General features: G+C 38.1%; 2 protein-coding genes across 19 annotated transcripts in view; one reads left to right on the top strand and one right to left on the bottom strand.

Moving 5' to 3' along the window:
- ERMP1 (endoplasmic reticulum metallopeptidase 1) overlaps positions 1–26,988 on the top strand; it is a 49,394-nt gene that overhangs the window by 19,746 nt on the left and 2,660 nt on the right. The window contains exons 15-19 of one of the 14 annotated variants that reach the window (XM_066987664.1): positions 146–275; positions 19,291–19,386; positions 22,238–22,342; positions 22,610–22,838; positions 22,950–23,086. In XM_066987664.1, the coding sequence (XP_066843765.1) occupies positions 146–275; positions 19,291–19,386; positions 22,238–22,302 (291 nt within the window). In that variant the 3' untranslated portion in view covers positions 22,303–22,342; positions 22,610–22,838; positions 22,950–23,086. The other 13 variants (XM_066987662.1, XM_066987666.1, XM_066987665.1 and 10 more) reach the window with 13 other exon arrangements.
- Positions 7,126–26,988, bottom strand: part of RIC1 (RIC1 homolog, RAB6A GEF complex partner 1) — a 48,809-nt gene continuing 28,946 nt past the window's right edge. For 3 of the 5 annotated variants that reach the window (XM_048050722.2, XM_048050721.2, XM_048050720.2), the window contains exons 9-26: positions 26,003–26,147; positions 25,474–25,522; positions 24,204–24,356; positions 23,692–23,895; positions 22,319–22,357; positions 21,923–22,033; positions 21,328–21,417; positions 20,617–20,777; positions 19,461–19,599; positions 15,634–15,750; positions 14,056–14,784; positions 13,577–13,735; positions 13,333–13,466; positions 12,142–12,428; positions 11,152–11,346; positions 9,733–9,922; positions 9,401–9,589; positions 7,126–9,043 (exon numbers count right to left, since the gene is read on the bottom strand). In XM_048050722.2, coding sequence (XP_047906679.1) covers positions 8,758–9,043; positions 9,401–9,589; positions 9,733–9,922; positions 11,152–11,346; positions 12,142–12,428; positions 13,333–13,466; positions 13,577–13,735; positions 14,056–14,784; positions 15,634–15,750; positions 19,461–19,599; positions 20,617–20,777; positions 21,328–21,417; positions 21,923–22,033; positions 22,319–22,357; positions 23,692–23,895; positions 24,204–24,356; positions 25,474–25,522; positions 26,003–26,147 — 3,377 coding nt within the window. In that variant the 3' untranslated portion in view covers positions 7,126–8,757. Of the gene's footprint in view, positions 9,044–9,400; positions 9,590–9,732; positions 9,947–11,151; positions 11,347–12,141; positions 12,429–13,332; positions 13,467–13,576; positions 13,736–14,055; positions 14,785–15,633; positions 15,751–19,460; positions 19,600–20,616; positions 20,778–21,327; positions 21,418–21,922; positions 22,034–22,318; positions 22,358–23,691; positions 23,896–24,203; positions 24,357–25,473; positions 25,523–26,002; positions 26,148–26,988 lie in introns of those variants that run through there. The other 2 variants (XM_013197368.3, XM_048050723.2) reach the window with 2 other exon arrangements.

Below are 26,988 nucleotides of genomic sequence, written 5' to 3'. Positions count from 1 at the left end.
AATGCTTTAACTTACAGAACAATAACCTGTGGGATGTAGTTTGTTGCATAGATAATAAGTCTGTAGAAAAGTATATCTGGACTGGATTTACGTTTTAAACTCCATGAACAGTCATAAATACCATGTTGCCCTTTCTCACTTGCAGGCCTCAGAAAAGCATTCTGATGGAATAGTCTCCCTTGCCATAGCAGCACACTATTTTTTTGGGGAAGATCAAAAATCACCTCAACTCTATGCCTTACTGGAGAGATTTCCAAACTGGACGTTTTCTTCTGGTTGGTCCTGCACTTACGACCTTTTTGTATTTTAATGTTAACAGTAATGCAACGCTGATAGGGTGATCTCTCCAACATAGGATGCTGTCATAGCAAACATCCTAACAAGATAGCACAGACTTTCACAGTAATTTAAAATACGTTGGCTGAAAATGGTGTTTCTTTGGCAGTTGGGCTATTTAAAGGCTACAGCTGTCTTCGGGAAAAGGTGATACCCTGTCAATATAAATACAATTGAGCTGGTTCTTCCACTGAAATAGCAGTTTGACTAGTGTGTTTCTGAACATGAAAACTGCATTTTAGGAAGTAACGTTAACATAATACAATGGGAACTGTAATGAAAGGGCCTCATTAAATTATTTTGATGTAACATAACATATGACTGTACTTCACACACACCCTTCGTCCACTCAGGGGAGGTTCAGACTGGACATTAGGAAAAATTTCTTTCTTGTGAGTGTGGTCGAACCCTGGAACAGGCTTCCTAGAAAGATGGGCGATGCTTCATTCCTGTCAACGTTCAAGAGACATTTGGATAATGCCCTTAATATGCTTTAACTTCTGATTAGCATGGTCAGGCAGTTGGACTCAATGGTCTTTACAGGTCCCTTCCGACTGAAATACCCTTCTGTATGGGTAGTATCATGTGCCAGTCCTATCCGTCCTGTTAAAGTAAGGCCTTCAGACTTACTTACAGGTGGTTGTTTACGTGATGGGGGAAAGAGGCAGCAAAGTCCTAAACACTACTTCTGTCACTGGATGAAGTCACTGAAAGCTCTGATGCCTGTAAAGGTTGCAAACGTACAATGCAGAAAAGCCCATATTCTGGAATACGGTAATTATTTATCCAGATTAACTTTTCCAATTAATACGTTTATTTTAAAAATTTGGTTCCTACCTTTTGCCTGTCTTTTCGGTGTTGAAACTTGGGTGGGTAAGTTTGACCTGTCTCCTTGTGCAGGTGTTCTTTTAGGATCTTTTAGTATCAGCATACAAGCATATGACTTGCTCTTGCATGTAAGACTGCCAAGAAACCACTCCTTTGAGTGGATGTCTTATAATTAATCCAATCTAAATTTCAAGTTATCTTCTAATTTATTAGAATTAGTGAACTTTTGGTATCTCCTTTGGAGAGACTTTTACTAACGTGACAGTATTGCACTTTGCTGATACATATAACTGTTTCTTTCGAATATGGTTTGCTTTCCATGAGGAATAATAGCAACGGTCATCTTTAAAAGAATGTGTGATATCTCTGGGTTGCTTTTCTTGTTTTTATTTCCACAGGATGAGTTTATAAATGTCTAAGTGATCTAGAGTATCTTCCAGTTTTAACAAGCTTTGAATTCTGAAGCCACTTACCTGTTGTTGTTGTTTTTTTCCCTTTACACCCTACAGTGGTTTTTTTCAGTGCACTTAATAATTGATGCTAGTTTCTGAAATTCAAACAGCTCTGTGCACTTGAAGAAACTTTATATTTTTTTTCCAAACTAAATATAAAACATTGTGACATCAACACCATGCTGTGAATTATACAGATTCATGTTTTGCCTCATGAGCATTGCCAAATAGCATGCAAAGCAGATTTTGTGCATGCATCAGCATTTCAAGTAGAAACATGCTAGTACTGGGAAGCTTACAGGGCATATGGAAGAAATTTGTGACACTTTAATTTGTGTGAGCTGTGATAGATAGCAGAGCAGTTGCCCATTCAGGTATCATCCCTTCAGATTGGCCTGTAGTTGTGTAGGTAAGTGGCAAGAAACAGTTATATTTATTGCAAGGTCCATTTGCAAAGATTGTTGACTGATTCATGGAGTAGGGGCAGAGGTTTAATTACTGTATTTATACTGAACTGGACATTGGTATCTTAAAACCAGTGTCATCCTACATTAACGTGAATTGATCATCACTCGCTTGATTGTATCTGATTTGAAAGTACAGTCTGTATACTATGCATTCATATGTAAAAAACAAACTCGTGCTATTAATGTTTTGGGGAAAAAAAAAAGCTTCAGAACTGTTAAGTGTCTTGAATCTCAACAAATGTTGTGTGTTGTGCTGTAGCCAATGCACAGCTGGTTAACTAAAGGTGCACTGATATTTACTGTCTTCCCCTGATTTGATTTTTATTCTGTTTTGCATCTGATTTATAGCTTTTTAAAAAGTGCTGTGTGAAGAAGTCATACTGAGAGCCAAAAATGTCAAAATGCCTGTTAGCAATTTCTGGAACTTCCGTGAAGCAATAACTGTTGCTAACTCAGGATTTAACCTTTATTAAATAATTTAATTATGAGGGATGTCTAATTTGTTGTAAATCTCTGGATTTATAAATAAAAGTGAACCTTAATCAGTAAAACTTGATGGTAAGCATGATTGTTAAAGACATATTTGAGTTGTCTTTATTTTTTGTGCTAATGTATTTTTGTTTTGAGTGGAGGTATTCCTAAGTGATGCTGGAAACATCTAGAGTTAGAGCTATGTGGAATACGTGCATGGCCAAGGAATGTAAAAAATCATCTGAGCTGAGGACTCTGGCCCTAGTTGCTTGGACAGAAAAGTTTTCCTTGAAACAAGATACGTTTTGGAGGAGGAATTGGTAGCAGAGTTGCAAATACTTCTCAAAACTGGTAGTTGAGAACAAACTTCATGTTGTTGATCACAGGCAGAAAAACACTGGAGAAAATTCTGCTGTCTGTGTGTCTGTTTCCCCATTTAATAAAAGCAGATTAGCCTGCTGCTGCTGTGGTTTCTTAATTCTCATACAAAGAACTGCATGTCTTACTCCGTGAAATAAACACAAAGAAAGCAGGCGGTGATTTTAAGGATAGCAGGGCATAGGAATAGAAAAAGGTTTTATTCTGAGTGGGGCAATAAGCAGCTAGTTGACTGGAATTCATCTATATTAATCTGAGATAGTTTACATGCACAGCCTTTTCTAACCTGCTTTGCTTTATGTTAATACTGGTTCTCCCCTAATTTTGATGTCTTTAATAGTCTGTTACATTATTTATTAACATACATCATTCTCTGTTACGTATCTACAGGGAAAAGGGCTTCAGAAATAAGTTGCTTATCAATTTAAGCATGTGTTTGCAAAGGAGGCCTGTGTTTGTTGTGATTGTGCAATCTAATGCAGCATTAGAATGTGTCATGGTGCCTTCAGATTGCATGTCAAGTAAAAGTATGCATTTGGAGAAAAAATGTTGGGATAAGTGCAATGAACAGAAGAGTTTCAGGCACGATACATAAAAGAACAGGCGTCTGAACTAGGTGGAGCTGTTCTGTATTAGCAATACCTCTTTTAATGTCTGTTCAATTTAGGTTGGGTTGTAAGCCTGCTGGAAAACGCTAATCAAATAGACAAGATCTAACAAGTCTGTACAGACCTAATTGTAGCATATAGGACAGAGCTGCTGAAGAGTGCTGGATGTGTTGTAATGTTGTTCAGTAATTTTTTTTTCCCCTTTTCCCTTGGGCATGGAGCCTAATTTGGTGCTTGATAATGATCTGGAAGGAGTTGGCAGGATGACCCATCTTAGAATCTGATATGCAGCAGTGAAGGATGGTTGTAAAAAAAACAAACAAAAAAAACCCATGGAATATCAGTAGCCCTAAATTATGTCACAAAACTGTGTGGTTAGAGCATACGAAATTGCTTAACCAGGGCTTTTATTTTGAACTCAGAAATAGTCCTGAAGGTTTGTAGTAGTTAGCCTAGAAAGGAATCATTCTGTCAGTCTGGTCTGAAACTCTGGGACAAATACCAATAGGTTCAAACGACTTTTTAAGTAAGTTAATTACCCAGTAATAAATGAAGCTTCAAAGCCAATAGGTATGAATGGATTTAAGTAAGTGTTTTAGTTGTCCATGCATGTTTTGTTTGGGGATGTTGGTTTTCTGTGTGTGTGTGTGTGTGTTTTGTTCCGATAATTGATCAACAGTAGAGAACTTTGTCATTTAGCTTCAACTTTCAGTTCTGGGTCTCTATAAAACCTCTTCTTGGTGTTACTAATTTCAGATGGTACATGGTACATAAAGAATTCAGTAAGATTTCAGGTTGCATCTTTCTTTCAGAGCTAACTTACAGTCATATGAGAAAGATGCTTGGAAGACAAAATTTAAGGTGTGTAGATACACAGTGGATTTACGGTCTCTGTTCTGGAGACTAAAAAGTAGCTTATTTAGTACTGAACTTTGATCTGTCACTTTCACCTTCTGCTCTTTTTGTTTGCTGCCTGACTTTGGCTACAGATGTGTTTGCTACAACAATGCTGGGGTTGAATTTTCCTTTTCTTAGTGTTTAATTTTCCTTTGCTTTTTTTTTTTTTTTGTCTTCCTTTGATTTGGTATGTCTATAAAGAAAAAAATCTTAGCTCTTCCTACCCGTTCTTGGATTGCATTTCCACATAGGTATTCGCATTATATTTGTTACATGCCCAACTTTCTCTTTACGTGATCAAGAGTTGCCTGCCAGGTACGGATGAGAGAGTATCCATTGGTATCTATTCCTAGTTCGAATAACCCATCTTTAGAGTTTTCTGCACTTTAACCTCATTTATGAAAATGTAGGTAATTAATAGTATACAAATACAGCAGCACAAAATCAGAAGGTCAATACATGGTCCTTCCCTACCTGTTACGCGTTCAAGCACTGGGGTTATTCTTGCCAGTCACTGTTAGCTAACATTCATCTCATTAACCACCAGAATCTTTCAACAGTCTTCAGCTCTCAGCGATAGGATAAACTATTATGAGACAGTAAGTAGTATCTGTGGCCTTTTTTTTTTTTTTTAAGGCTTTTTGTCCCTTTGGTTGTTGCAGCTTACTGCCCTAAACAGTGGGTGACTATCTATTGTTTTATAATCTTATTGTAGTGGTAGACAACTTTTTTTCCTCAATTTATAAGAAAAAAAAAAGGCCTCTTTTGTACAGGTCCGAGCTAGATTATGGATTTATATATTCCTGTCTACTTAGCAGTGGATCTCAACCTATAGCTTATAGGAGCTTCAGCTTTAAAACCAGCTTTTTAAATTTGTTGCTTTGCAAGTGGCTAAAACAGTAGTAAAAAAAAAAATCAAAAAAAAAATTAATCTACTTTAGCTGACCAAAGTGATGGTGAAAACTTTCCAAAGAAATATTACTTGAATCATTCAGTTTTGCAAATATACTATGTGAGATTTTCAGTGAGCAGCAAGGAACCTAGCACTGTTGCTCTTTTTCAGACACCATGAGTGCTGTACAGGATGAGACCCAGATCAAGAAAAGATGCTCATCTGCAAATGCTGATGAAGGATGAAATGAGTTATCCTTAAATATAGACATTAAATAGTTATGTAGGCCAAGCTGGCAAGAACTAAGGCAGCCTGCTTTATGTTAGCTGGGTAAACAAAGTGAGAGGCAAGACGGAATGCCACGGAAAATGTTAACGCTTAATGCGTTAAATAGGTATTTTCTCCCCTGTTTAGGTTGAGGTAATAGCTCTTATTTGCAGAAGACTAGATGTGTGGGGAGTTAACCTGGGCTGGCATTCAAGCTGCTTTCCCTCTCCTGAACAGGATGGGGGGAAGAACATAATATGAAAGGGCAGGGAGATCACTGCTGATTACCATCACAGGTAAAACAAACTCAACCTGGGAAAAATTGATTTAATTTATTCCACCCCCACTTTCTTCCCAGGCTCAGCTTCACAACTCCCTATTCCCAAGTCCTCTGCTTCCTTCCTGGCAGCACAAGCCAGGCTGGGGCAGTTGCTGCTGCTCCTTCCTCTTCAGACTTTTCTCTTTCACCACTGTGGGGTCCCTCCCACAGGATAGGAGAAGGAACAGCTCCAGTATGGGTCATATTCCTCCAAGAAAACTATCATTCCCCCCCGCCACCCCCATCTAGGCTGGCAGTCCTGCTGGGAGCTTGTGCCTTGCATGGGCTTGCAATGCACTGCAGCTTCCTGCAGGGTGTATCCACTGCAGTGGGGGTGTCTGCTCAGATATGGTCCCCCCAGCCTGCAGGAGAGAACCTGCTCCCCCTTGGTCCGCTCCCCAGGCTGCAGGACACCTGCTGCTGTAGTGCCTTGGTGTCGGTGGGGCTATTTCTCATTTTTTCTTCTTCACACCTCCCTCTCGCTCACAGCTGCTGTGCAGTGCTTTTTACTCTGTTAAACGTTACCACAGTGGTGCTCCCAGCATCGCTGATGGGCTCAGCTTTGGCCAGCAGGGGTGCTGTTGGAGTTCGATGGAAGTGGCTGTCTGATAGTGCAAACAAGGGGCTCACCTCGTAACAGGGGCCACCTCTGCTACCACAATCTTGCCAAATACAGCTAACATCTCTTTTCAAAACAATGGGTGTATTTAACTTCCAAGATACACTAATAAAACAATTTTCAACTTAGAAGCCCAATACCTTCATTCTGTGAAACAGGTAGGCCGCATGGAGACAATGCAGCAAAGTAAAACAATTCATCTGGTATTTTCTGTGAGAGTTTAGTTTCTCCAGGACAACATGCAGGAATTCTGGTAAAGTTCACTACCACTGGCTTGAAGTGTGATCTTCCACAGCAGTAACTTCAAGTAAGGTTGAATACATTTGTCTTTTAATTACAACAGCAGTGGGATTGAAATACAAAATTAGCACATATAATTTGCATAGAGATAATTACTACTAAAGAAGTACAAACTTCTAAAATTTCAGAACTAAAAAGATTTAACTGCTAAACAACAGCACAGTAGTAAGATGTTTAATATCAAGAATCTTAGTATATCAGTTAATGCATGTGTTCACTTGTACAGATCCAACCCTGAACAGCAGGAAGATGGCTGGGCTTACAGCATTACCACAGAATCACAGAAAAATATTAACTTGGAAGCAGTTTTTATTTGTTTTAACATGAAAACTTATAGATTAAATATTTTTTTTCCATAGAAAAGCTTTCTAAATATCCCCTTAAAACAATCGATTCTGAAGTCAGATCACAACAGGCTCGTAGGTACTAATTTGGAAGGAAGTATGATAGACATTATCTGTAACCAGTAGCTATAATGCATACTAAACTTAATGCTGGGACTCAAACTGGATTTCTTTGCTGTAAAACTTTGATATTAGTTTCAACTCTTAAGTGGAGATCCGAGCTCCATTCACTAAAATCTCCAGCTTTCCAAGTAATACTATTATTGCACTTGTACTGGTTGTATTGGCTTAATAAAGCCATTTTAAAGCAACCATTTAATATTTGTACATTTTAAAGCACTTGATCTTACCTGCAAAGGAAATAAAGACAATAAAACCACGATTTATTTTAACTTCATTGTGAATGTTGCTAATTTTTAGAGTTTAAATAGATGTGCGTTTTGTAACTATGCTATGAAAGCAACAGATGCTGTAACTACCTTTTGACGACTTGTTTGGTCCATGTCAGTAATCAAGTGATGTTATAAAAAATAAACTAGTTTATTTTGTATAAAATGAGCAATGTTGCATTTTTGTTCAGATTGCACAGTACAAACAAGCTAATATCTAAATTAATACTGTTACAGGTAGTTATTACATAGGGACAGCAGCTAGAAAAAATAAGGTACCTCAAAGCAACAGACTTTTGCAGCCAGCTTTCCATAACATTGTATGAAAGTTAAATAAGTCTTAGTTACATGTATATTATAAAATGTTTGAAAATTGTTTTAAGTATGAGCTGTTAAACTAATTTTTCATAGCAAGAGTATATGATGAGTATTTACATTTTAAAAATCCATTTTTTTTTTCAGAAAAGAATTTACAATGAAATAAATAACCTTCAGCAATCCCTTAAACCCAACTATAAGATCTGTAAGTGGCAGTTAAAAACAAAAGAAAACAAACAAAAAAACAGATAAGCCACCTTGTGTCACTGCTAGGTCAGTAAAGTATGCCTCATACAGAAAGAAGTGCAACTCTGCTTTGTCTTTACTAGGAATCTAGAAACATGCACGTTACATATGGGTACCTTCAAATATGGTACAACCTTGAATATTTGTACAAGAGTATTCACAAAAACATACAATATATTTTACACTCCTTTCATACAAAATATTGATATCAAACCAATCTGCATTGATCAGACATTTCTTAGGCAGGCAAGGTGGGAAGGAGAACAACTTTTAGTCTCCACTTTACCTTTTAAACTCAAGCAAGAGATAAGATTGTAGCTTCTCCCGAGTATGCTGTGATGTAGAGGGACTGATGAACATTAGCTGAACCTGTATACATATGTATTTGCTGTCTCTCAGCACTATTAAGTATCAAAACCTAAAGCTGCAGTCTGAAGATTGCATCAAAAAAAATCTTGCCTTCTTCTGAAGTTGTTAGATGAAACTGCTTCTGAGTTACATTATCCCCAATATAGATTTGAAAGATTAAAATATAAAAAAAAGTTCAACTCCAAAACACGGAAGCATGTCTAGAGCTGGTTTGCTTCCTTTCACACCTGATGTTTGGGAAGTAGTTCATCTTTCATTTAAGACACAATACAGTCATAACTGCCCTCTTGGAATGAATCCTCATCCTCTGTCTTAGACTTGTCCTCTTCGTGTCTGCTAGCACTGCTGTTGCCAGCATCACTCTGAGGATTAGTGCCGTGGCTAATCAAAGTCCTGCTTTCTTCAACTCTGGTGTTTGCTTGTTCTGTAACTTTAGAAGGATTCACTGGCTGAAAAGCTTCAGGCTGTACTTGCTCTTCTGCTATTTCACTTAGCTTCTGGATCTGTGGTTTGATGATATTTAGAAATGGCTTGTACCCAGGGCTAGGAAAATAAAGGTATAGAACATCTTTAGTGAATTAGCAATGGTACTTTTGTCAAATGCCTGAAAAGCAGAATTTCTTGGGAGATACTTGTTATAAAGAGGTGTGTTCTAGCATCCTTCTTGTACAGAAGTTGTCTTTTTTTTTAAATTAAAAAAATCAATCATAATTGAACAGTAGAAATTGGTGGTGTTTTTTTCAGGTTGACCCCAACTGTATTAAGTGACTGTCCATAAATTTCCTGCAAGTGTATTAAACAATTGTTTTAACTTGGGGCTGAGATGACTCCCAAGTTATTTCTGTGGGTAACTAAGTATCCACAACTGGAACAGAAAGGAAGGTGGAAAATAACACTTACCAGTCTGTAGAAGCCCATTTATCAACAGCATATAGACCAGCCTTGATATTCTGACAGATTTCTCCATCAATATCAGAGGATTGCATTACACTGAAAACTTGGTTGATTACTGAAGATTCTCTGAGGATAAGACCTATGATAATACACCAGTCCAGACATCCTGCTTCCATGAAGATATGTAGCAAGTACCTGTATGAAAAAACACTACTTAGTTCTTTTCCCCCCATCGAGACAAAATCCCAAAGTGCAAGCAGTATAGAAACACTGCATACTGTTTCCTTCTCATAATGCTGGGTACTAGTCATTCCAAGTTTCAAATGCAAAATACTTACCGCAGCTGGACTTGTGACTTGTGTGGCCCTTTACTGGCCAGTTCTAGAGAGATATGTTCAAGCTCTGACTGAGTTAGACTTAGGCTGGAGAAGTTCTCGTCCACCATGGTCCAGTCACCATCCACCATAGAACTCGTTTCAGTCAGGTCTGTTGCTGAACCAATGCTGCATTCATCACCTATCAAAAACACTCAGAAACATAAGGGGAAAAAAACTACTCACTTTACTAAGACTCAGAATTTCTTAACTACTTCCTACAGAAATTGATTAAGTACACAGCAGTTACCCACTGTGATGAGTAATTAGATTAGTAATTAAATTATTATTAGAATTCACCTGGCAGTATTTCAAAGATTATTAATTCACTTTAAAAACAAACTGCTTCAAAATGCTTATCAAAGTCCATTGACCTCAAAGGTCTTCATTCAGCTCAGAAAAAGGTGAGATACTTGTCTATAGAAATAACAGTAGTGGCAGGCAGCAGTACAAGTGCAGAGAGATTTTTTTTCTCATTCTGTTTTTTTGAGAGTTGTGTGACAATTTAAGTCCAATACATTTTTGCAGTCTCAGAAGTAATAAATACAACAAATAGTAATGAAAGTAGGAAAAAAAAAGGAAAGAAAGGCAGTGCCCAAGGAGAGGTACAGAACCTCATCCTTCATTTTTTAGAGCCCATCAACCTGTTAAATAGTAGCTCCAAGTGTTTTTTTCTCTTACAGGAGGCCCTAGCATCTTGGAGAGATTGTACTTCACACAGTCTTTGCCCTAGTAAAGAGGAAATCACAGGATATAGACACGGTTGAAAATGTTGCTCAGTGCTTGAGGACAAGAGGGAGTAGAAAAAAAGATGAGAAATCTTTCAGTCTTAACAGCTGTCTCTTACTGGTCAGAAAATGCACAGATGATCTTATTTCCTCCTGTTTTCTCGAGCTCATTATACATTTGAACTTTTACAAAAGTGATAAAAACGAAAGTTCTTGGGAAAAAATGAACTATATCAGACCATAATTTCCTCAAATTCCTTATTAAAGAATGTATCTAACATCTTTCTAAAGAAATCCAAAAGCCCAAAGTTAATGCACTAAAACACTGCTGACCTGTGCAAGAGGCAAAAATAAACTTCAAACGCTCTTCTCAGACAGACCAAAAATATTAAATTGCAATTTACTATCAGGGATAGGAACACTTCAGGTATGAATTTCATATTCTACTTCAGGTACTCACAGATGTATGACATGAGTATATCTCTGTTGTAAAAATTTCAGGTCAATTTTCAACAGGTCCTCTATTTTTTCACCTGCATTATGGTATCAGCCGTCGAGAAGCAACGATACAGCAGTCACATGCAAATACCAGAACGCAGGTGCTTATTTCCAGGTGTATTTTTCCAATAGGCAAGTAGAGGGAAGAGTGACTAACCTTTACTTAGCAAAGGAGACAGGAATGCATCTTGCATGTGTGGTCCATGGGATGAAGCAGTGTCAATTTCTCTCTGAGAGGAGCCGATAGTGCCAAGCCAGCTGCGACTCCTAGGTGTGCTTGAAACCCCTGTGTCCACTTCCATATTTACAAAGGTGTCTGCAGACTGAGATTTTAGCAGCTGTTCCCCCATGGCTTAAAAACAAACAAAAAAAACACACCAAAGGACAGATCATGTAAACATCAAAAAGGAAGTTTGGAAAGTTCTCTCCAGGCATTTAGGAAAGCTAAAACTTGTAACTAAGTCAATAGTCAATTAATTTGTTGAGATCACCAAGAGCAAGGGAATGCAGTAAATTTTGGTATTTCAAGAACTTCTGGTCAGCTTTTTATGTCAGCACTAGCATCAACAAAACATCAGCTAATAAAGTATTAGCATCAATAAAACTAAGTAACAATGCTGCTACTACTAGGCAGAGGAAGACTTGGCAGCTACTATCAACTTTGCCCTAAGAAGGTAAACTAGAGACTAATAACGCAAAGAGGTTTACAGCAAGCTTTCAAAATTCTAGTCCTCTACCACATGGGAGAATTTCAAAGATTAGGAACGTTATTTTTTTAATATAAAATAATTAAGCAAATTACTATCTAAAAACTGTACAAGTTTTGATTTTTTAATTTTCCATAGCTATACATCAACAAGCAGTATCCCAGTTCAACTTACTACCTGCACAAGTCATATCCACTCCAGTGCACCTAAGAAAGTAAGAAACCTCAGAAGAAACAGTAGTGTAGTCAGACTGTACAAGAGATGAGGTCTATGCTAAACAGAATCCCTTCAAAAAACACACCCTGTATGAGAAGGCTGTGCAGGTCATAAGCCTCAGCCTGTTCTTTGCTTGGCTGAATTGAGGAAGGAGATATTCAGACTGATGGGTGTAGGATTGCAGAAGAGAAACCTAGTCCAAATCAACTCAGATGTTACAGCACCTGTCTTGTACTTTCCGTTCTTGAAAGGTGAATTAATGGATGAAGCCGGTATGACTGGGAATGGCCAGAGGAAATCCTTGTGTAGCTTTTTCAAAGCGAACACAAAGTCTTCGACACGAGCAGCTCTGGCTCGCTCCTTGCACAGCCAGCCAATCAGCTCAAAGCCCAGCTGTGCAGCAAAACAACCAAGGTCTTTGAGCTTGATTTCTTCTAGCAGACGCCGAGCATGCCGCCAAAGCATCATGTCAATGTACATGTTCTCAGCACAGTCACTGTCTTTACTCCACCTATGGACAAATCAGGGAACAGTCACATCAGGTGCTGGACTGAATTGTAAGGACTGTTGGCCACAGCCACAGTACAAGTGGCCAAAGCAGTTTCCACCGTTCCTTCCTGCTTGTGTTCTCTAAAAGATCCCATTGCCACAACTGACAAGTGAAATAAAGGAAGAAAATTATAGCAGCAAAAGCATCCATAGAGTATAAAACCATTCAAAATGCAGAAAAAAATAAAGATAAGAAACCGATGCCATTGCAAAGTGACTTCTGAGATACAGGTTTAGAAAACAAGACTTGCATTAACCCAAGACACTTCCTTTCAAAACTCTTCTGACAGTACTATCTATGGAAAATTACTATCCAAAAGAATTACAGTTGGTAATGAGATTGTTTTGAAAGTCTTATATAGGAACAAAACAAAACCAAGATAATAATGAATCCTACCTCACTGCTTCTTCTAAACATTAATACTCATCAATATGAATTCTATGTACAGCAGTTTGAGATAGATCCACCCAAATGTATAAAAGCCTTCATGGCTCATCAACACGCTGCTAGATCAAGATACATACAACAGCACTGTGCAGTGTATTTTATGAAACTGTGAGGTCTTAAAGACATTTTTCAGCAGAACAGATCCTCCTAATATGAGGCATGCGTTCTCACTAGCTATTTAAATTACTACAGGGGCATCCGCTGGATTTTGGTGAGCAATATCCATTTAAGTGTGTCACTATATAAATACACACATGCACACATGTGAATATATCTTCTCCGAGGAGCATAAGGCTGTGGAGGGAGGTGATGACAAATTTGTCTCTAGAATACAATACACTTCGATAGCTTAAACTGGGAAGAGAGCTAGTACATTACCAAACAAAGTAGGGAAGGAGAGAAAATTACTACCAGTTACCTTTTTCCAGATGGGCCAGAGGGCATACTCAGTGTTTTTGTCAAGTTAAATTTGCTGTGGAGATTCTCTGCTGATTGGGATAAACTAATGCTGCGATGTCTGAAGAATTCAAAGCCACTACTTGAACTGGGTTCCTAAAACCAAGAAAACGCAGACTTGAAGTCAACTGAGTAAGCATGCTACATGATAGCAAGATTAATCATGCAAGTTTTGATGCATAGTATTTACTACTTTCACCACAGACCTGAGTTGTTGGTGTAGCTGGAGGTGTCTCTGTTTCTCCAGAACCAATGGCTTTAAGAAATCTGATCATATGACGACAAAGATCCCACTTTCCCTGCTCTAAGGCAGTGTTAAACAGGAGAGTAGCATGTTGTCTGCTAACTGCTGGAACTTCCATATTCTGCAAATAACAAATAATAATTAAGTCACTTGCTTTTACCGTCCCATTGTTGAGCAACAGAAAGATCAGTAAGTCAAGTCATACCATGTCACATTCAAAAATAAGAGAGATTAGAGGAAAGACCTTGCTTTCTGCCCCCTTTTTTTTTTTCCAGCCCTAAGCTAACTACTCACATTGCCTGATATTGCCCCCCTCTCAACTGGGCATAGTCATTGAACTTAAAATGTGTTTAACCTGTGTAACTTTGGAATGACAACAATTTTAAAATAATATAACCTCAGTGAATACCACCTCTCTTACAATATACGGGGTACCATTACCTGTAGGATAATAAGATAAGAGGCAGCTGTGTCCAAGTCCTGGGCCATTAAGCACTCTTCAAATAAGTCCTTTGGGTTTCCAACAGCAGCAAAAAGGTAATTCCACAGGGCATACTCTGTCTTCCTAGCACAATGAACTACTGTCTGCAGGAAGAGGGGGAACTCTGTAATGAACTTCGCCACAGTGGGAAGCAGAGGGTCGGGAATGGGTTCCCGCGAGGTAGCTTCTTCTTCCAGCACTTCATGAAGCATCAGTTCTAGTACATGAGGAAAGTATGGTAATGTGGCACAGGAGTGAGCCAAAAGCAAGGCTTGTTCACCAAGGTTCCTAACCAACAGCTGGCGTAAAATGTGATGGAGGTAGATCTGAGAGGTTCTCTCAACAATGGAGAAAGGAAAAAGAACCTCTAAATGTTCTCTAGCACTGGTTTGAGTGTATAAACAGTCATAGAGCACAGTGTCATTAACAGCACCAAGAACCAAGGCATCTTCAAACAAAACAGCCAGTGGGTATATGTTGATGTGGAAAGGCAGCATGATCCGTCTTGACAGAAAGGAATGTGGTTTTCGATGATCTCTGGGAAACAGGGGAAGCCAGACTTTCATACCTGCCCCACCACAGCTGAGCCAAAGAGCTTCCAATAAGTGGCGTTTCTGTTTGTTGATCCTGCAAGTAGTCCACACATTTTCAACAGACTGGGCTAGAACAACTGGAGCACAGAAAGGCAGCTATAAAAAAAAAAGTCATATTTCATTGTACCTTTTTTTTTTTAAAACCCTTCACAAGAGCTCTTCTTTCAGCTAAGAACTGTTCTCTCTCTGCAAAGCACCTGTAATATATTACTTATATTAACTCAATAGACACTTCTTTCCTTTTTCTAACCACCTTATAGTAGTCAGGAAACCTGAGGGGCGAGGATAAGGGAGTAAAGCAAAAACCTGCTCTCCGCTTCTTCAGTTACCCAGAAGTCCAATGAAGAAATGACAGAATTACTACAAAGAGAAAATCCGCTAGTGTTTGATTGAACTAACAAATGACTCTTCATCTAAACTTTTCAAATTTCACTTTCCTGAAGTCCTTGTTTCATGTAACCAAAGGGTTTTTCAACAGCACAGAAAAACTAGTACTTGAAAATTCAGTATGTGGTTTTTATTATTGTTGCTTCTAGAAATTTTGTATATGTAGTCTGCAAAAACAACAACATTCCATAAACATATAAAACAGTTTCAGATAGACTGGACACTTTCTGTTATTACTGCATACCAAATGTTGCACAGGACCTTTACTCTTAAAAACTTACATCTTTCATTGCAACACAAGTAGTAAATACTTGTAGTAAAAACAAGTAGTGAGTACTTTAGTTAGATATTTACATAAGTAGTAACTTTTCATAAATTCTTAGAAAAACATCATGGGAATTGTAATGTATTTCCAGCTAGCAATTAAGCTTGTAAGTGTAGACACTGCCTTGTGTAAATACTTTTTTTTTTTAAACTCCTGTACTGCTTCCTTTCATAAATTCTCCAGTCATTGACATCTTTGAAGCCATACACAATATTACATATAAATTCACTCACATGCTTCCTTTGATTAGGATTATTATCCTTATCCCGTATCTGGGGGCCAGATCGATCCCGTTGCAACATGATGAGTTGTCCTGCTAAGTTTAGCATAATACTTTCAGCCTCACAAGCCTAAGGATAAAACAGTGTTATGCAAATCACTTGTTTAAGCTTTTTGCATGGATCATTTTATCCATAACCATAATATAAACCCAGAATAGAAAGAATAAATTAACTGCAAAGCCTCTGCAAAGAGAGCTCACAACTATTATCCATGGACTATAAGATGCTACATTTTTAGTTACCCTCCAAGAGGGATTCTGACCAGAAAGGGACTAGTACAGTGCTCAGCTTCTGCTTCTCAGGAAAAAAAAAAAAAAAAGAACACCAAAAACAAACAAACAAAACCCTATCGAACAGGTTCCCTGCAGATTTGCTTTCCAGAACTTGCATGCATAAACAGGGCACGTCTGAACTCCACACACTGCTTTCCTTGGATGTTTTATACCGGGAGCTGACAAGTTACAAGACAAGTTGGTATGTAAACTTACAAGACATCAGTTACCTAGCTGTAACTATGTTAAAGCCAACAGCCACCCCCAGTAAACTTAGCACTCTGTTCATACATGCCCACAGTTGATCAGATACTTCACTAGGTAGATGTAGACATGTCTCAACAGTTCTTAATCTGAATTACATAATGCCCTATTTAAAAAAAATAAATTCATACAAATTTTTTTTTTTTTAAACACACATCGCACATAGGGATGCTGGCTTCAACCTAGACTGCAGCAAAGCCTTTGACAGGGTCTCCCACAGTATTCTCCTGGAGAAGCTGGCAGCCCATGGAGCTCTTTGCTGGGTTAAAAACTGGCTGGACGGCCGGACCCAGAGTGGTGGTGAATGGAGTTAAATCCAGCTGGTGACCGGTCACCAGTGGTGCTCCCCAGGGGTCAGTGTTGGGGCCCATCCTCTTTAGTATCTTTATTTATGATGACGATGAGGGAATTGAATGCACCCTCAGTATGTTTGCAACTGGGGAGAAGTGTTGATCTGCAGGAGGATCGGAAGGCCCTGCAGAGGGACCTGGACAGGATGGGTCAATGGGCAGAGGCCAATGGGATGAGGTTCAACATGGCTAAGTAACGGGTCCTGAGCTTTGGCCAGAACAACCCCATGCAGCACTACAGGCTTGTGGGAGAGTGGCTGGAAAGCTGTACAGAGGAAAAGGACCTGGGGGTGCTGGTTGATGCTCACCTGAACATGAGCCAGCAGTGTGCCCAGGTGGCCAAGAAGGCCAACGGCATCCTGGCTTGTGTCAGGAATAGTGTAGCCAGCAGGACCAGGAGGTGATCATCCCCCTGTACTCTGCTCTGGTGAGGCCACACCTCAAGTACTGCGTTCAGCTTTGGGCCCCTCACTACAAGGAGGACATCAAGACCCTGGGGTGTGTCCAGAGAAGGGCTACAAAGCTGGTGAAGGGCCAGGAACACAAGTCCTGTGAGGAGCAGCTGAGAGAACTGGGGTTGTTTAGTCTGGAGAAGAGGAGGCTCAGGGGAGACCTTATTGCTCTCTACAACTGCCTGAAAGGAAGGCATGGGGAGCTGGGGGTCAGCCTCTTCTTGCAGGTAACTAGTGATAGGACTAGAGGGAATGGCCTCAAGTTGTGCCAGGGGAGGTTGAAGTTGGAAATGAGAAGACATTTCTTCTCAGAAAGAGCAGTCAGGCATTGGAACGGGTTGCCCAGGGAGGTGGTAGAGTCACCATTCCTGGATCTGTTCAAGGAAAGGTTGGACCTGGTGCTTAGGAACATGGTTTAGTGCGTGACAGTGGTGGCAGGGGGATGGTTGGACCAGATGATCTTGGAGGTCTTTTCCTCTAGGCAAACAACACTTGAAAGAACTGTTTTAATTGGTTTTGGTTTTCTGTTTGTTTTAACACTAGGCCTTTCTGCCCAAGTGAACTCAATAGCTTCTCAATCCATATAGAGATGGCTAAAAGTCTAATTCAATGCAGAAGGACTCAGAAGACTCAAGCACAACTAAGTACCTACAGATATATTCATTTATACAGGTCTTGTGCCAAAGAGTAAATACTGGAGTTTCTGTTTACTAGAATCCATGTTTATTTTCTATTGCCTAAAAGTAAGAGGGTCTTATGATGTCAGCTAGGCCTGTTGACATGGGTAAGCCACCAGTATTTTAAGATAAATAAAGCTTTGCATTCTTATCAGTATCACCACTACATGCTAGCATCTTACAGCAGATTAACATTGGTAAATGTGCCAAAAGAAGTTTAGCCACAGTTGCACAGTATCTCGAACCTAAACCTTCTAAAAGCTACTGTTGAAGAAAAATATTTTTAATTAGGTGTATCAAGAAAGCAAAGTATTGTTTCTACAGATTTATTTACCTGTTTCATGTTAATCTTAAACCAAGTCACTGGAGCTTCTACTAGGCTATGCATTAAGTTTAATCTGCATGGATAGAGGGCCTGCATGGTAAATTTGCAGCACCAGGAAATAGGCTCACAAATTGTTAACAACACTGAAAAGGCTGACATATTAAGTCAGGCTCACTGCTTTGTCCAAAGGGCAGTGCAACTTCATATTCAGTGCTAACATTAATGCTTTTATTTTGATCAGTACCAACTTTTAATATTAGTCTCTGACATCATTTGCTGGTATAAATATGCTGTGTAACTACTGGCTTGACTGTGTACTTGCCAGTCTGGGTTGTTTAAATCTGACCATTTGACCACTCTGAGAGCTAGTAAGTCTTCCCAGGACTTACTAGACAAGAGGTAAAGATAAAAATGAAACAATTTTGGCACAAGGACATAACCAAACAAGTGTAAGGACACACAGCAAAACAGACTAGAAAATCACAAGTATGTTGCCTTTTACACTCTTGTCCAAGATCACATGAAAGTCTTAGGATGCATGTTCAGCACACTCAATTAGAATACACTGGAGAAAGCAATGCAAACCTTTGGATTTTACATCTGTGCTAGTGCTTCGGTATCTGCCAATGGCTTTGCTATGTGAAGAAAAAATACATGTCTTACATATCCAGGGCCCTAGCTCACAGATAACACAACTTCAGAACTATCTTAGAGTAGCTGCTGTGAGGTTGTGACGTAATATGCTTCATAATGCAGCTAACCAAAAAATTAAGCTTTATTTATTTATACCACAGACAACAAAAATCCAATTTCACTCTACACTGTGCTTTCCAGTGGCCTTAATTATTTCCTAGAGTTAAGACAGAGCATCAACTTCACACCGCAGACATCATCTGGCTGTTGACCTATCTCCTGACAACAAGTAGGAACAATTATCTTACTTATCTTAGTGTAGTATGAAATTGACTAGAAGTAACCTTAAGGTGATACGCAATCTTTTTTCTATGTATTCTCTTGCAGTTGACTTATTGCTGTAGAATAGGCACTTCCTAGTGCCATGCATAGCTCTGGTGTGCAGCGTTTAATACTTAACTAGTATGTTTTTTTGTGTATGTTTATTTATTATTAAGTTATTATATTTATTATTAAGTTGTTAAGTAAACATACTAGCATAGTTAATTTTTCCCCCAATATTTGGTCCCAAACTTTACAAGATGACAAGAGAAGACATGAAACAGAAATAAGAATTTACTTTTTTTCCTCTTGCAGCTCACGAAGTCTTCATAATAAGCACCAGGAAAAAAAAAACACATCTGGCATTTTACCACACAGAAGAACCACTGACTTATGATTTTCATCAGTCAGGTAAGTGTTGAGAACTAAGCTAACAAATCCAGGCAACAATTTCTTTTGAATTTTGAGCACTATAGTCTTTGTACCTGCTGAGGCATCTTCAAGCTGATGCCAGTCTCTGTCCTCACCGATGTCAACGTAACAGACACTACAAGAAAAGGATGGGGGATGTATCGAGACATGGACACTTCTTGAAGAACTTGGACACTGGCAGTAGGGTTAAGACTGAAATAAAAGATGACAATGGTTAGCAGTTGTTTAATAGTATTTAATATAAAATCAGTATTATGAAGCAAAATGAAAATAATCAACTTAACTTAGCAAACGATTTACTCTACAGATCACAGTTACTTCCCTTTAAGCAGAAATCTCATAGGCCCAGATACCAACACTACCTAAAGTTACCAAATAAACCTACCAAGCTAAGCTCCTGTATCTTAATAGTTTTGGGGAACGGAGCTGTATGCGCGGAGAGAAGACAACATCAGATAATTCAGAATAAGACTCTAGTCAACTTCCAGTTTTGAGTTTTTCTTTCAAAAACATTGCAAATATTTTCTTCTGAAGTGGGTCAATAGCTTACTTTCTGCTAAAAAAGTCCTTTCTTGCTGAAACCAAAATACCATATGGAAGAAAAATCACCTGTTTTGACACTCAAAAACTATCTGGGAATCTGTCTCTCGTCTATGGTCACTAATCTTACCTGTCTGAAAGTATCTGGCTCTTTATTGCTACTAAAATAGCTTCCCACAACCACAAAACAGGCCAAACTTTTTTTCTCTCTTCATCTTTGCTACTCCACCAATTCCTACTTCTAATGTTAGAAATATTTTCTTGTTAAAATATTCAGATACATGGGTGTCTTTCAGTACCTTTTTCTTCTGTTTACATTCAGTTTTCAAGTTATTATCAAGTAGAAGCAGCCACATGTTTCTGCATACATAGCTGGGAATATGCATGCCCCCATGCATACCCCCACACCTAACATATGTATTTGCATATATCCGAGTGACAAGACTCATGAATTATCACTTGTGCATACGAGTAACACTTACTTCTCTGACGCTGTATTTAAAATTTTGACTCAACAAGTTGTCAAACAACTTTATATTGCTGAATATAAATACATATATATATTCATTTATATATATTTATAAATATATACATATATATATGAATTTCTCAGACTGAGAACCGATTTACAAAAACTTTACCAGAAAATGTTTAAATGCTAATACTCACCCTTCAGGCCTTCTCTCAATACTGTAAAGGCAAATGGAACAATCTGCTCTGAACAATATTACGATGTCCCGGAAGACACTCAGTAGTAACGTGTTTGCTTGCACTTTGGTGATGTGTGCAAATGCATTGTCAAGGTTAGATGTTCGCAGGTAGATTCTCAGCTACAAGGAAAACTAGTAGTGTAAATATAGGTTCTGTTTACTAACAAAGTAGTAGCACTTCCACGTTTTTTTTTGTGGGATAGTTGTCATGGATTTCTAGCAAGATACATTACTGTGTTTGTTTTAACAGATGTTTTACGCATTGCATTATACTATTGCATCCAAAGTTGTTGAAGAACAGTACAGCCAAGTCTGAAGTACTGAACAACAACCACAGGGGAGTTTCATTCATTAGTTTAAAAAAAATTTAAATATTACATAAACTCTCCCTCTTTCTGTAATGGAAACCTCAAAACAAGCTTTGTGTTAACATTTAAAAATACCATAAAGTTTTTATATCAATGAGCAGATTCACGGTTCTCAGCAGAAAACAGTTTCTAATAGCAATAATAAACTTATGTGCAAATAATTATTTAAGTATTAATATATAATTTTTGAAGATGACCTGAAGTCATCTATAACTCAAGTTACTCATATTTATACTACTGCTTTTGAACAGATCTAATATTCTAAGCAAGATTTAATAATTTCGAAGAAAAAAATACCTCACCTCTTCCTGATGATCATTTAAATTGTAACATGCAAGAACAATGAAGTCATTCCACCATGCTAAGCCTCCTGTAACAATCATATTTTGCTCCTGAAAAGAAAAAAAAACACAAGGCAAACTTTATTGATAAGAGTAAGGCAATCTATTGATACGAAGTTTTGGCTGTTTGAAAATAACAAAGTACTAAAGAATAGTATGTGAAGGACAAGCTTCATCCTATGAGACACAGCTCTACTGTTCTCTAGTCTCCTGGCATCCCTGAACTCTCTCAACTTAGCTTTCTGCTTTGGGCCCGAATTTAAAGCTTAACATCCAAAGCTGGGTTTCACACAAACTCTCAGATAGTATGTATGGTAGCATCTGACTAAATGTAGTCATATTTAGAAACAATTAATAATCAGACATCAACTATTGCACCAAAACCACAAGACGTTTCAGCTATTTTATGGAAAATGTGGAAAATCAACTACCCTAATCCCAAGTGCATCATAAGGTTGTTTATCTGGAAAAGATACTTTTATTTTTTCTCCAAGAATCACATTCCAACAAATTTATTCTCCCCAGTATACCCAAATAAAATTCCATAGCCTCTCACCTGGGTAATGTTTCCGAACAGCTTCCATTTTTTGGTGAGTAAAGAATAATGTGCAAAACCAAACTTGCCAACAACAGCTACATTCTGCCCAAGCTTGTCAATAGCTGAAAACTGGTCAAAAGAAAACAAAACAAAAAAACAGAACCTCAGCAGAGAAATAATCTAAATGATATATCCTATCCAAGTACATTACAATATGACAATAAAATGTCAGAGTCAAAACTTGTGAAGTATCTTGTTTTTATCAAGTTTTCTACTTTTCCTGCCCAACACATTCTTCTTACTGTAACTTAAAACAATGTTTTCATCTTTCAGAGGTCATCCAACCCTATAGGACAGTTGTTAAGAACCCCAATACCTTTAAGAAAGCGAGAATATAATCTTAAAATCACTCACCCTTATAGGCCAGTTGCTCTCTAGGTAAGTACTATGTATCTAAAAAAGAAAGAACACCAAAACAAAAAATTACCATACTCAGAACCATTGAAGTAGTGATATAACTTTTCAATGTTGTATTTCTTTTAACTACAATTACTTTTTTTTTTTTCCAATTATGTTCCCGAATCATACATGTTAAATTGTTTTTAATACGAGAAGTGTATTAACAACATACAACAGGTAATACAACATCACAAATTAACAGTCAAAATTTGCTGCTTCCCCCCCCCGATACGTCTCTTTCATCAGAAACTTTCATGGGAAAGTACAAGCTTTAACAAACACAGCCGCCAAGAAGGACTTCCAGCGTTGCAATGAAATTTCTAATCCAATCAGAAACACACACCAGCATGGTCAAGAGCCCTGTTAGGAGAACACTGTGATGTGTCAAATTAAATCTTGATCCTGGACTTGTCACGTAACATGGGATGATACAAATCCAGGATCAAACTTGAGTCCCTGGTCTAATACAAAACAGGTAAGCGCCTTCATTGTTCACACAGGTACGCTGATTCCCACAAAAATTCCAGTTGTCTTAATTTTTTTTTTTCCAATACAGAAGGAAGACTTAGACCTTTCTCTGTTTCAGAGCACAGAAGTGGTATCTGGCCAGCTAAACTGGAAATTCAGCAGTATCCAGAACCTGATATACATGCCTACTGTAACATGCTGTTTAATAATACTAATTCATGCACTGTGAAAAACAAGATGTTGGTACATATTTTTCTGAATAAAGGTTTTTAGAAGGTCTAAAATTAAAGTGTGGAAGATTACAATTGCATTTCAGGTTAAACGTTATTTATTTTTTCATCTGTTGCAGAGAAAAGAGAATCTGTGCTATGATTACCCCTGTAAATAATTTCTTCTTCCCAAGCTTTATATTGTGATGTTTTAATTACATGCTTAGACAGATGCTGTCTAAGACTGCTTGAAAATACAGCCAAGGTCCTAAGGCTATATTCATCAGCTGAACATGCTTAAAGCAATCTGCAAAGAACAACAGAACTCATCCCTAAAGTGTTTCTTGCATGTCACACTTGCTTTCCCTTTCAAAGCACAGGAAAGGAAATTAATTACTTGTTCATACAGTCAAAAGACATTTTGATTTTCCTATTAGCTAGACTGCAACACAAGGTTGAGATGGTCAACATTCCTTTACCATTTGGCAATAAAAAGAAGCTGTACCAGTCAAAACCCAGAACGAAATAAAAAGGTAACAATTTCACCATCGAGAAAAAAGGTATGGCAGAGAGTGGTAAGATTAGCTGCAAATTCCAGCCCCATAAACTCCAGCAAGCTCAGAACACACAGAGGCAACCAGTAAGAATTACCTGTACGACATGCCAATGCCGGTGTCCTAGTAAAGTGCTTAAACCCTGAGAATCTAAATTGCCATCTGAAAATGGACCTCTTTCCCTGGTAGGCTTATGTTCAGAGTGTGCTGAAGTATTTCTGGGGTTCTGGGTCTGTGTTGCATCTCCACAGTTCAAATACAAGCGATCTTCTCCTTGCAGGAGGACTTGTTCCTGGTTACTCTTTTAAAAATAAAAGACCAAAAAATGCCAAATAAACCTTCACCTCCATGTACAGGGAAAAAAAAAAAAGAAATTATCACTGTATTAAAAGTTAATTTAAACAACATGAAAAATAGGTATTAAGGCAGTTTTTAATCTTTGTATCGCTGTATACTGACTGATAGGTTTTATTACATTAGTGCATGCCAATATTTTCAAAGTACCATTTTAAGATTTTATGATAAAATCAATCTAACAAAAATAACTAAGAAAACCACCACTAACAACAACAGAAAGAAAACAAACAAACGAAAAAACAATACCCTTACCATACAAGGATTAACAGTGAGTGCACTCTTGATGAAATGAAACTGCAGAATACCAAACTGTTGAGGTTCATTTTTTGCATCTCTGTCAGGCTTAGTGTTTTGAGAAGAATTCCCATCAATGACCCACAGATGATACCCTTCTGAACCCCAGGTCTGAAAGCAAAATAATAAAAAAACAACAGCATTCATTCTTAGTATTACAAGCAAGGCCAAGAAAAGGCTTTGTGTGCATACTTGATGATCAGGCATAATACGTGTAAATCATCAGCTGTCCCCTCTTCCCTTAATACAATATTTGTGTTAGGAAGAATAGTAAAAGCATCTTACTCATTAAACGCAATAAAGCCAGTTTGCTTTTCTGAAAATCTTTCTTAGAATGGGTTGGCTTGGAAGGGAACTTAAAGACCATCTAATTCCAACCTCCTCCCATGGGCAGGGACACCTCCCACCAGACCAGGCTGCCCAAAGCCCCATCCAGCCTGGCCTTGAACACTTCCAGGGATGGGGCATCCACAGCTTCTCTGGGCAGCCTGTGCCAGGGCCTCACCGCCCTCTGAGTGAAGAATTTCCTCTTAATATCCCATCTTAAATTTCCCCTCCTTTAGTTTAAAGCCATTCCCCCTTGTACTATTACTATGCTCCCTGACAAAGAGTCCCTCCCCAGTTTTCCTGTAGACCCCCTTTAGGTCCTGGAAGGCCACTGTAAGGTCACCCCAGAACCTTCTCTTCTCCAGGCCGAACAACTCCCAACTCTCTCAGCCTGTCATCCTAGGAGAGATGCTCCAGCCCTTTGATCATCCTCATTGCCCTCCTCTGGTCTTGTTCTAGTAGGTCCATGTTCTTCTTGTGCTGGGACCCCCACGACTGAATGCAGAACTCTAGGTGGGGTCTCACAAGAACAGAGTAGAGGGGGAGAAGCACCTCCCTTGACCTGCTAGCAACACTGCCTTTGATGCAGACCAGGTTTTGGCTGACTTTCTGGGCTGCCACTGCACACTGCTAGCTCATGTTGAAATTTTCATCAACCAACACCCCATGCCCTTCTCCTCAGGGATGCTCTCAAGCCATCCTCTGCCCAACCTGCAATTGTGCTTGGGATTGTCCCAGTCCAGATGTGGGACCTTGCATTTGGCTCTGTCGAAAATCATGAGGTACACACAGGCCCACCTCCCAAGCCTGTCCAGGTCCCTCTAGAATTATTTTACTAAAAATAATTTAAAAAAAATAACAGCTACTCTCCTATTACAGTATTTTTTACATTTATATTTACCATAGAACTGATCTTTAGAGGGTCCTTTTTAGTACCATCAGACTGATACCTTAAAAACAGAACAAAAGTTTGAGTTTAGTACTACTTCAAAATAAGAAATTATCTTCCTACCTTTCAATTGTCATTTGATGCCATATTTTTACCCAACCTCTAACTAAAAAGCATAAAAGGCAAAGCAATTGTCAGGTGTCTAGAGTAAACTGTCTGAATTTTGATTTGTGTGTTGGCAATTTTTCAACAAATACATACTGGTACTAAAGGAATTTTAATAATATTTGCCTGTAGAGGCCTAGCTTTAGGGTAGTTTACTTTTATGGCCAAAAGAGATCACTACAAAAAGAAGATAATACGATTTTGTTTATTTTCAAATGATCTCTTCCTAAATATCATTCATTGATTCATACATCTACAGAATTACAATAGAAAGAGATAAAAAATCAGTTAATTTCTAATTATGTATATTTTAATTAGAAAAATAACTTTTCCTAATAAAGCATTTTACAATTTCATTAGAGAAAGATATACTCACGCAAAATCACCTCCTAAAGTACAGATAAGCTGAGCACCAAAAACACTCCATAAAGACAAGCCTCCACATTCCCAGGTCACCATAACAACACAGCTATCAGGTGACCATCTGATTAGTTTAACAGGTCCTGTTTTATTCCAAATATCTGTTTAAAAACAGACAGTAAAATACCATGTGAAAAATGTCATGTCCTTCAACTGCGCTCATCTTAAGAGTAGAAACAAAAATATACAGAAATACTTGATTTTTCAATAACTTTTTGCTGCATTCATTGAAATGAATAAGCAGCAAAGTAAGAATTCACATTTTCTTTCAAATGTTTGGTTTCATAGAAAACTAAAAGCACATGAAAGCAGGCCAAAAATACACTGTGCTGTAACAACTATGTAACTGCAATTCTGTCAGCACAGTATTTAGGGGAAAAATTTTATAGCCACTCTTGAAACCTCTTACTTTGGCAGTTTGCTGGACTATAAAACTTTTATTTACTGATTTTTATTTATTTATTGTTAAGTCACAGATTTTCAACTGAGGATGAAATTTACCCCTTTATACATTCCTTGCTCACAAGTCAGCAATACTTATCACTACACTACATGCAAAATTCACTGAATTTTTGTTCACTGCAGTTCAGGCAAGGGATTGATAGATTACTTTAAAACACTTGTAATTTTGGGACCCTATACATAAGTTGTTTCAAGTTGACTACTGCCTATTTTAAACCTCTATTACACTCATTATCAGTTTTGACAATCATTTTCCTTGATAAATCATGGAAAAGTAATCCAAAGACTATATGTGGGAACTACAGAGACCTGCAACATTTAAATAGGCACCACATGACAGCAGCACGACCTGTAACCTACTAACTCAGATACAGAATCAGACCAAACCAAAACACTCACACATGAAACACATCCAAATGACAGTTAAAAACAAGCAGCAAAAAGAGCAAATGTACAACACGTGCAAGAGTAAACAACTAA

This window comes from Anser cygnoides, chromosome Z (assembly GCF_040182565.1).
Source record: "Anser cygnoides isolate HZ-2024a breed goose chromosome Z, Taihu_goose_T2T_genome, whole genome shotgun sequence".
In the NCBI taxonomy this organism is placed as follows: Eukaryota; Metazoa; Chordata; class Aves; order Anseriformes; family Anatidae; genus Anser; species Anser cygnoides.
Note: the sequence above shows the minus strand (reverse complement) of the source record. Positions and strands in the feature narration are given on the sequence as shown.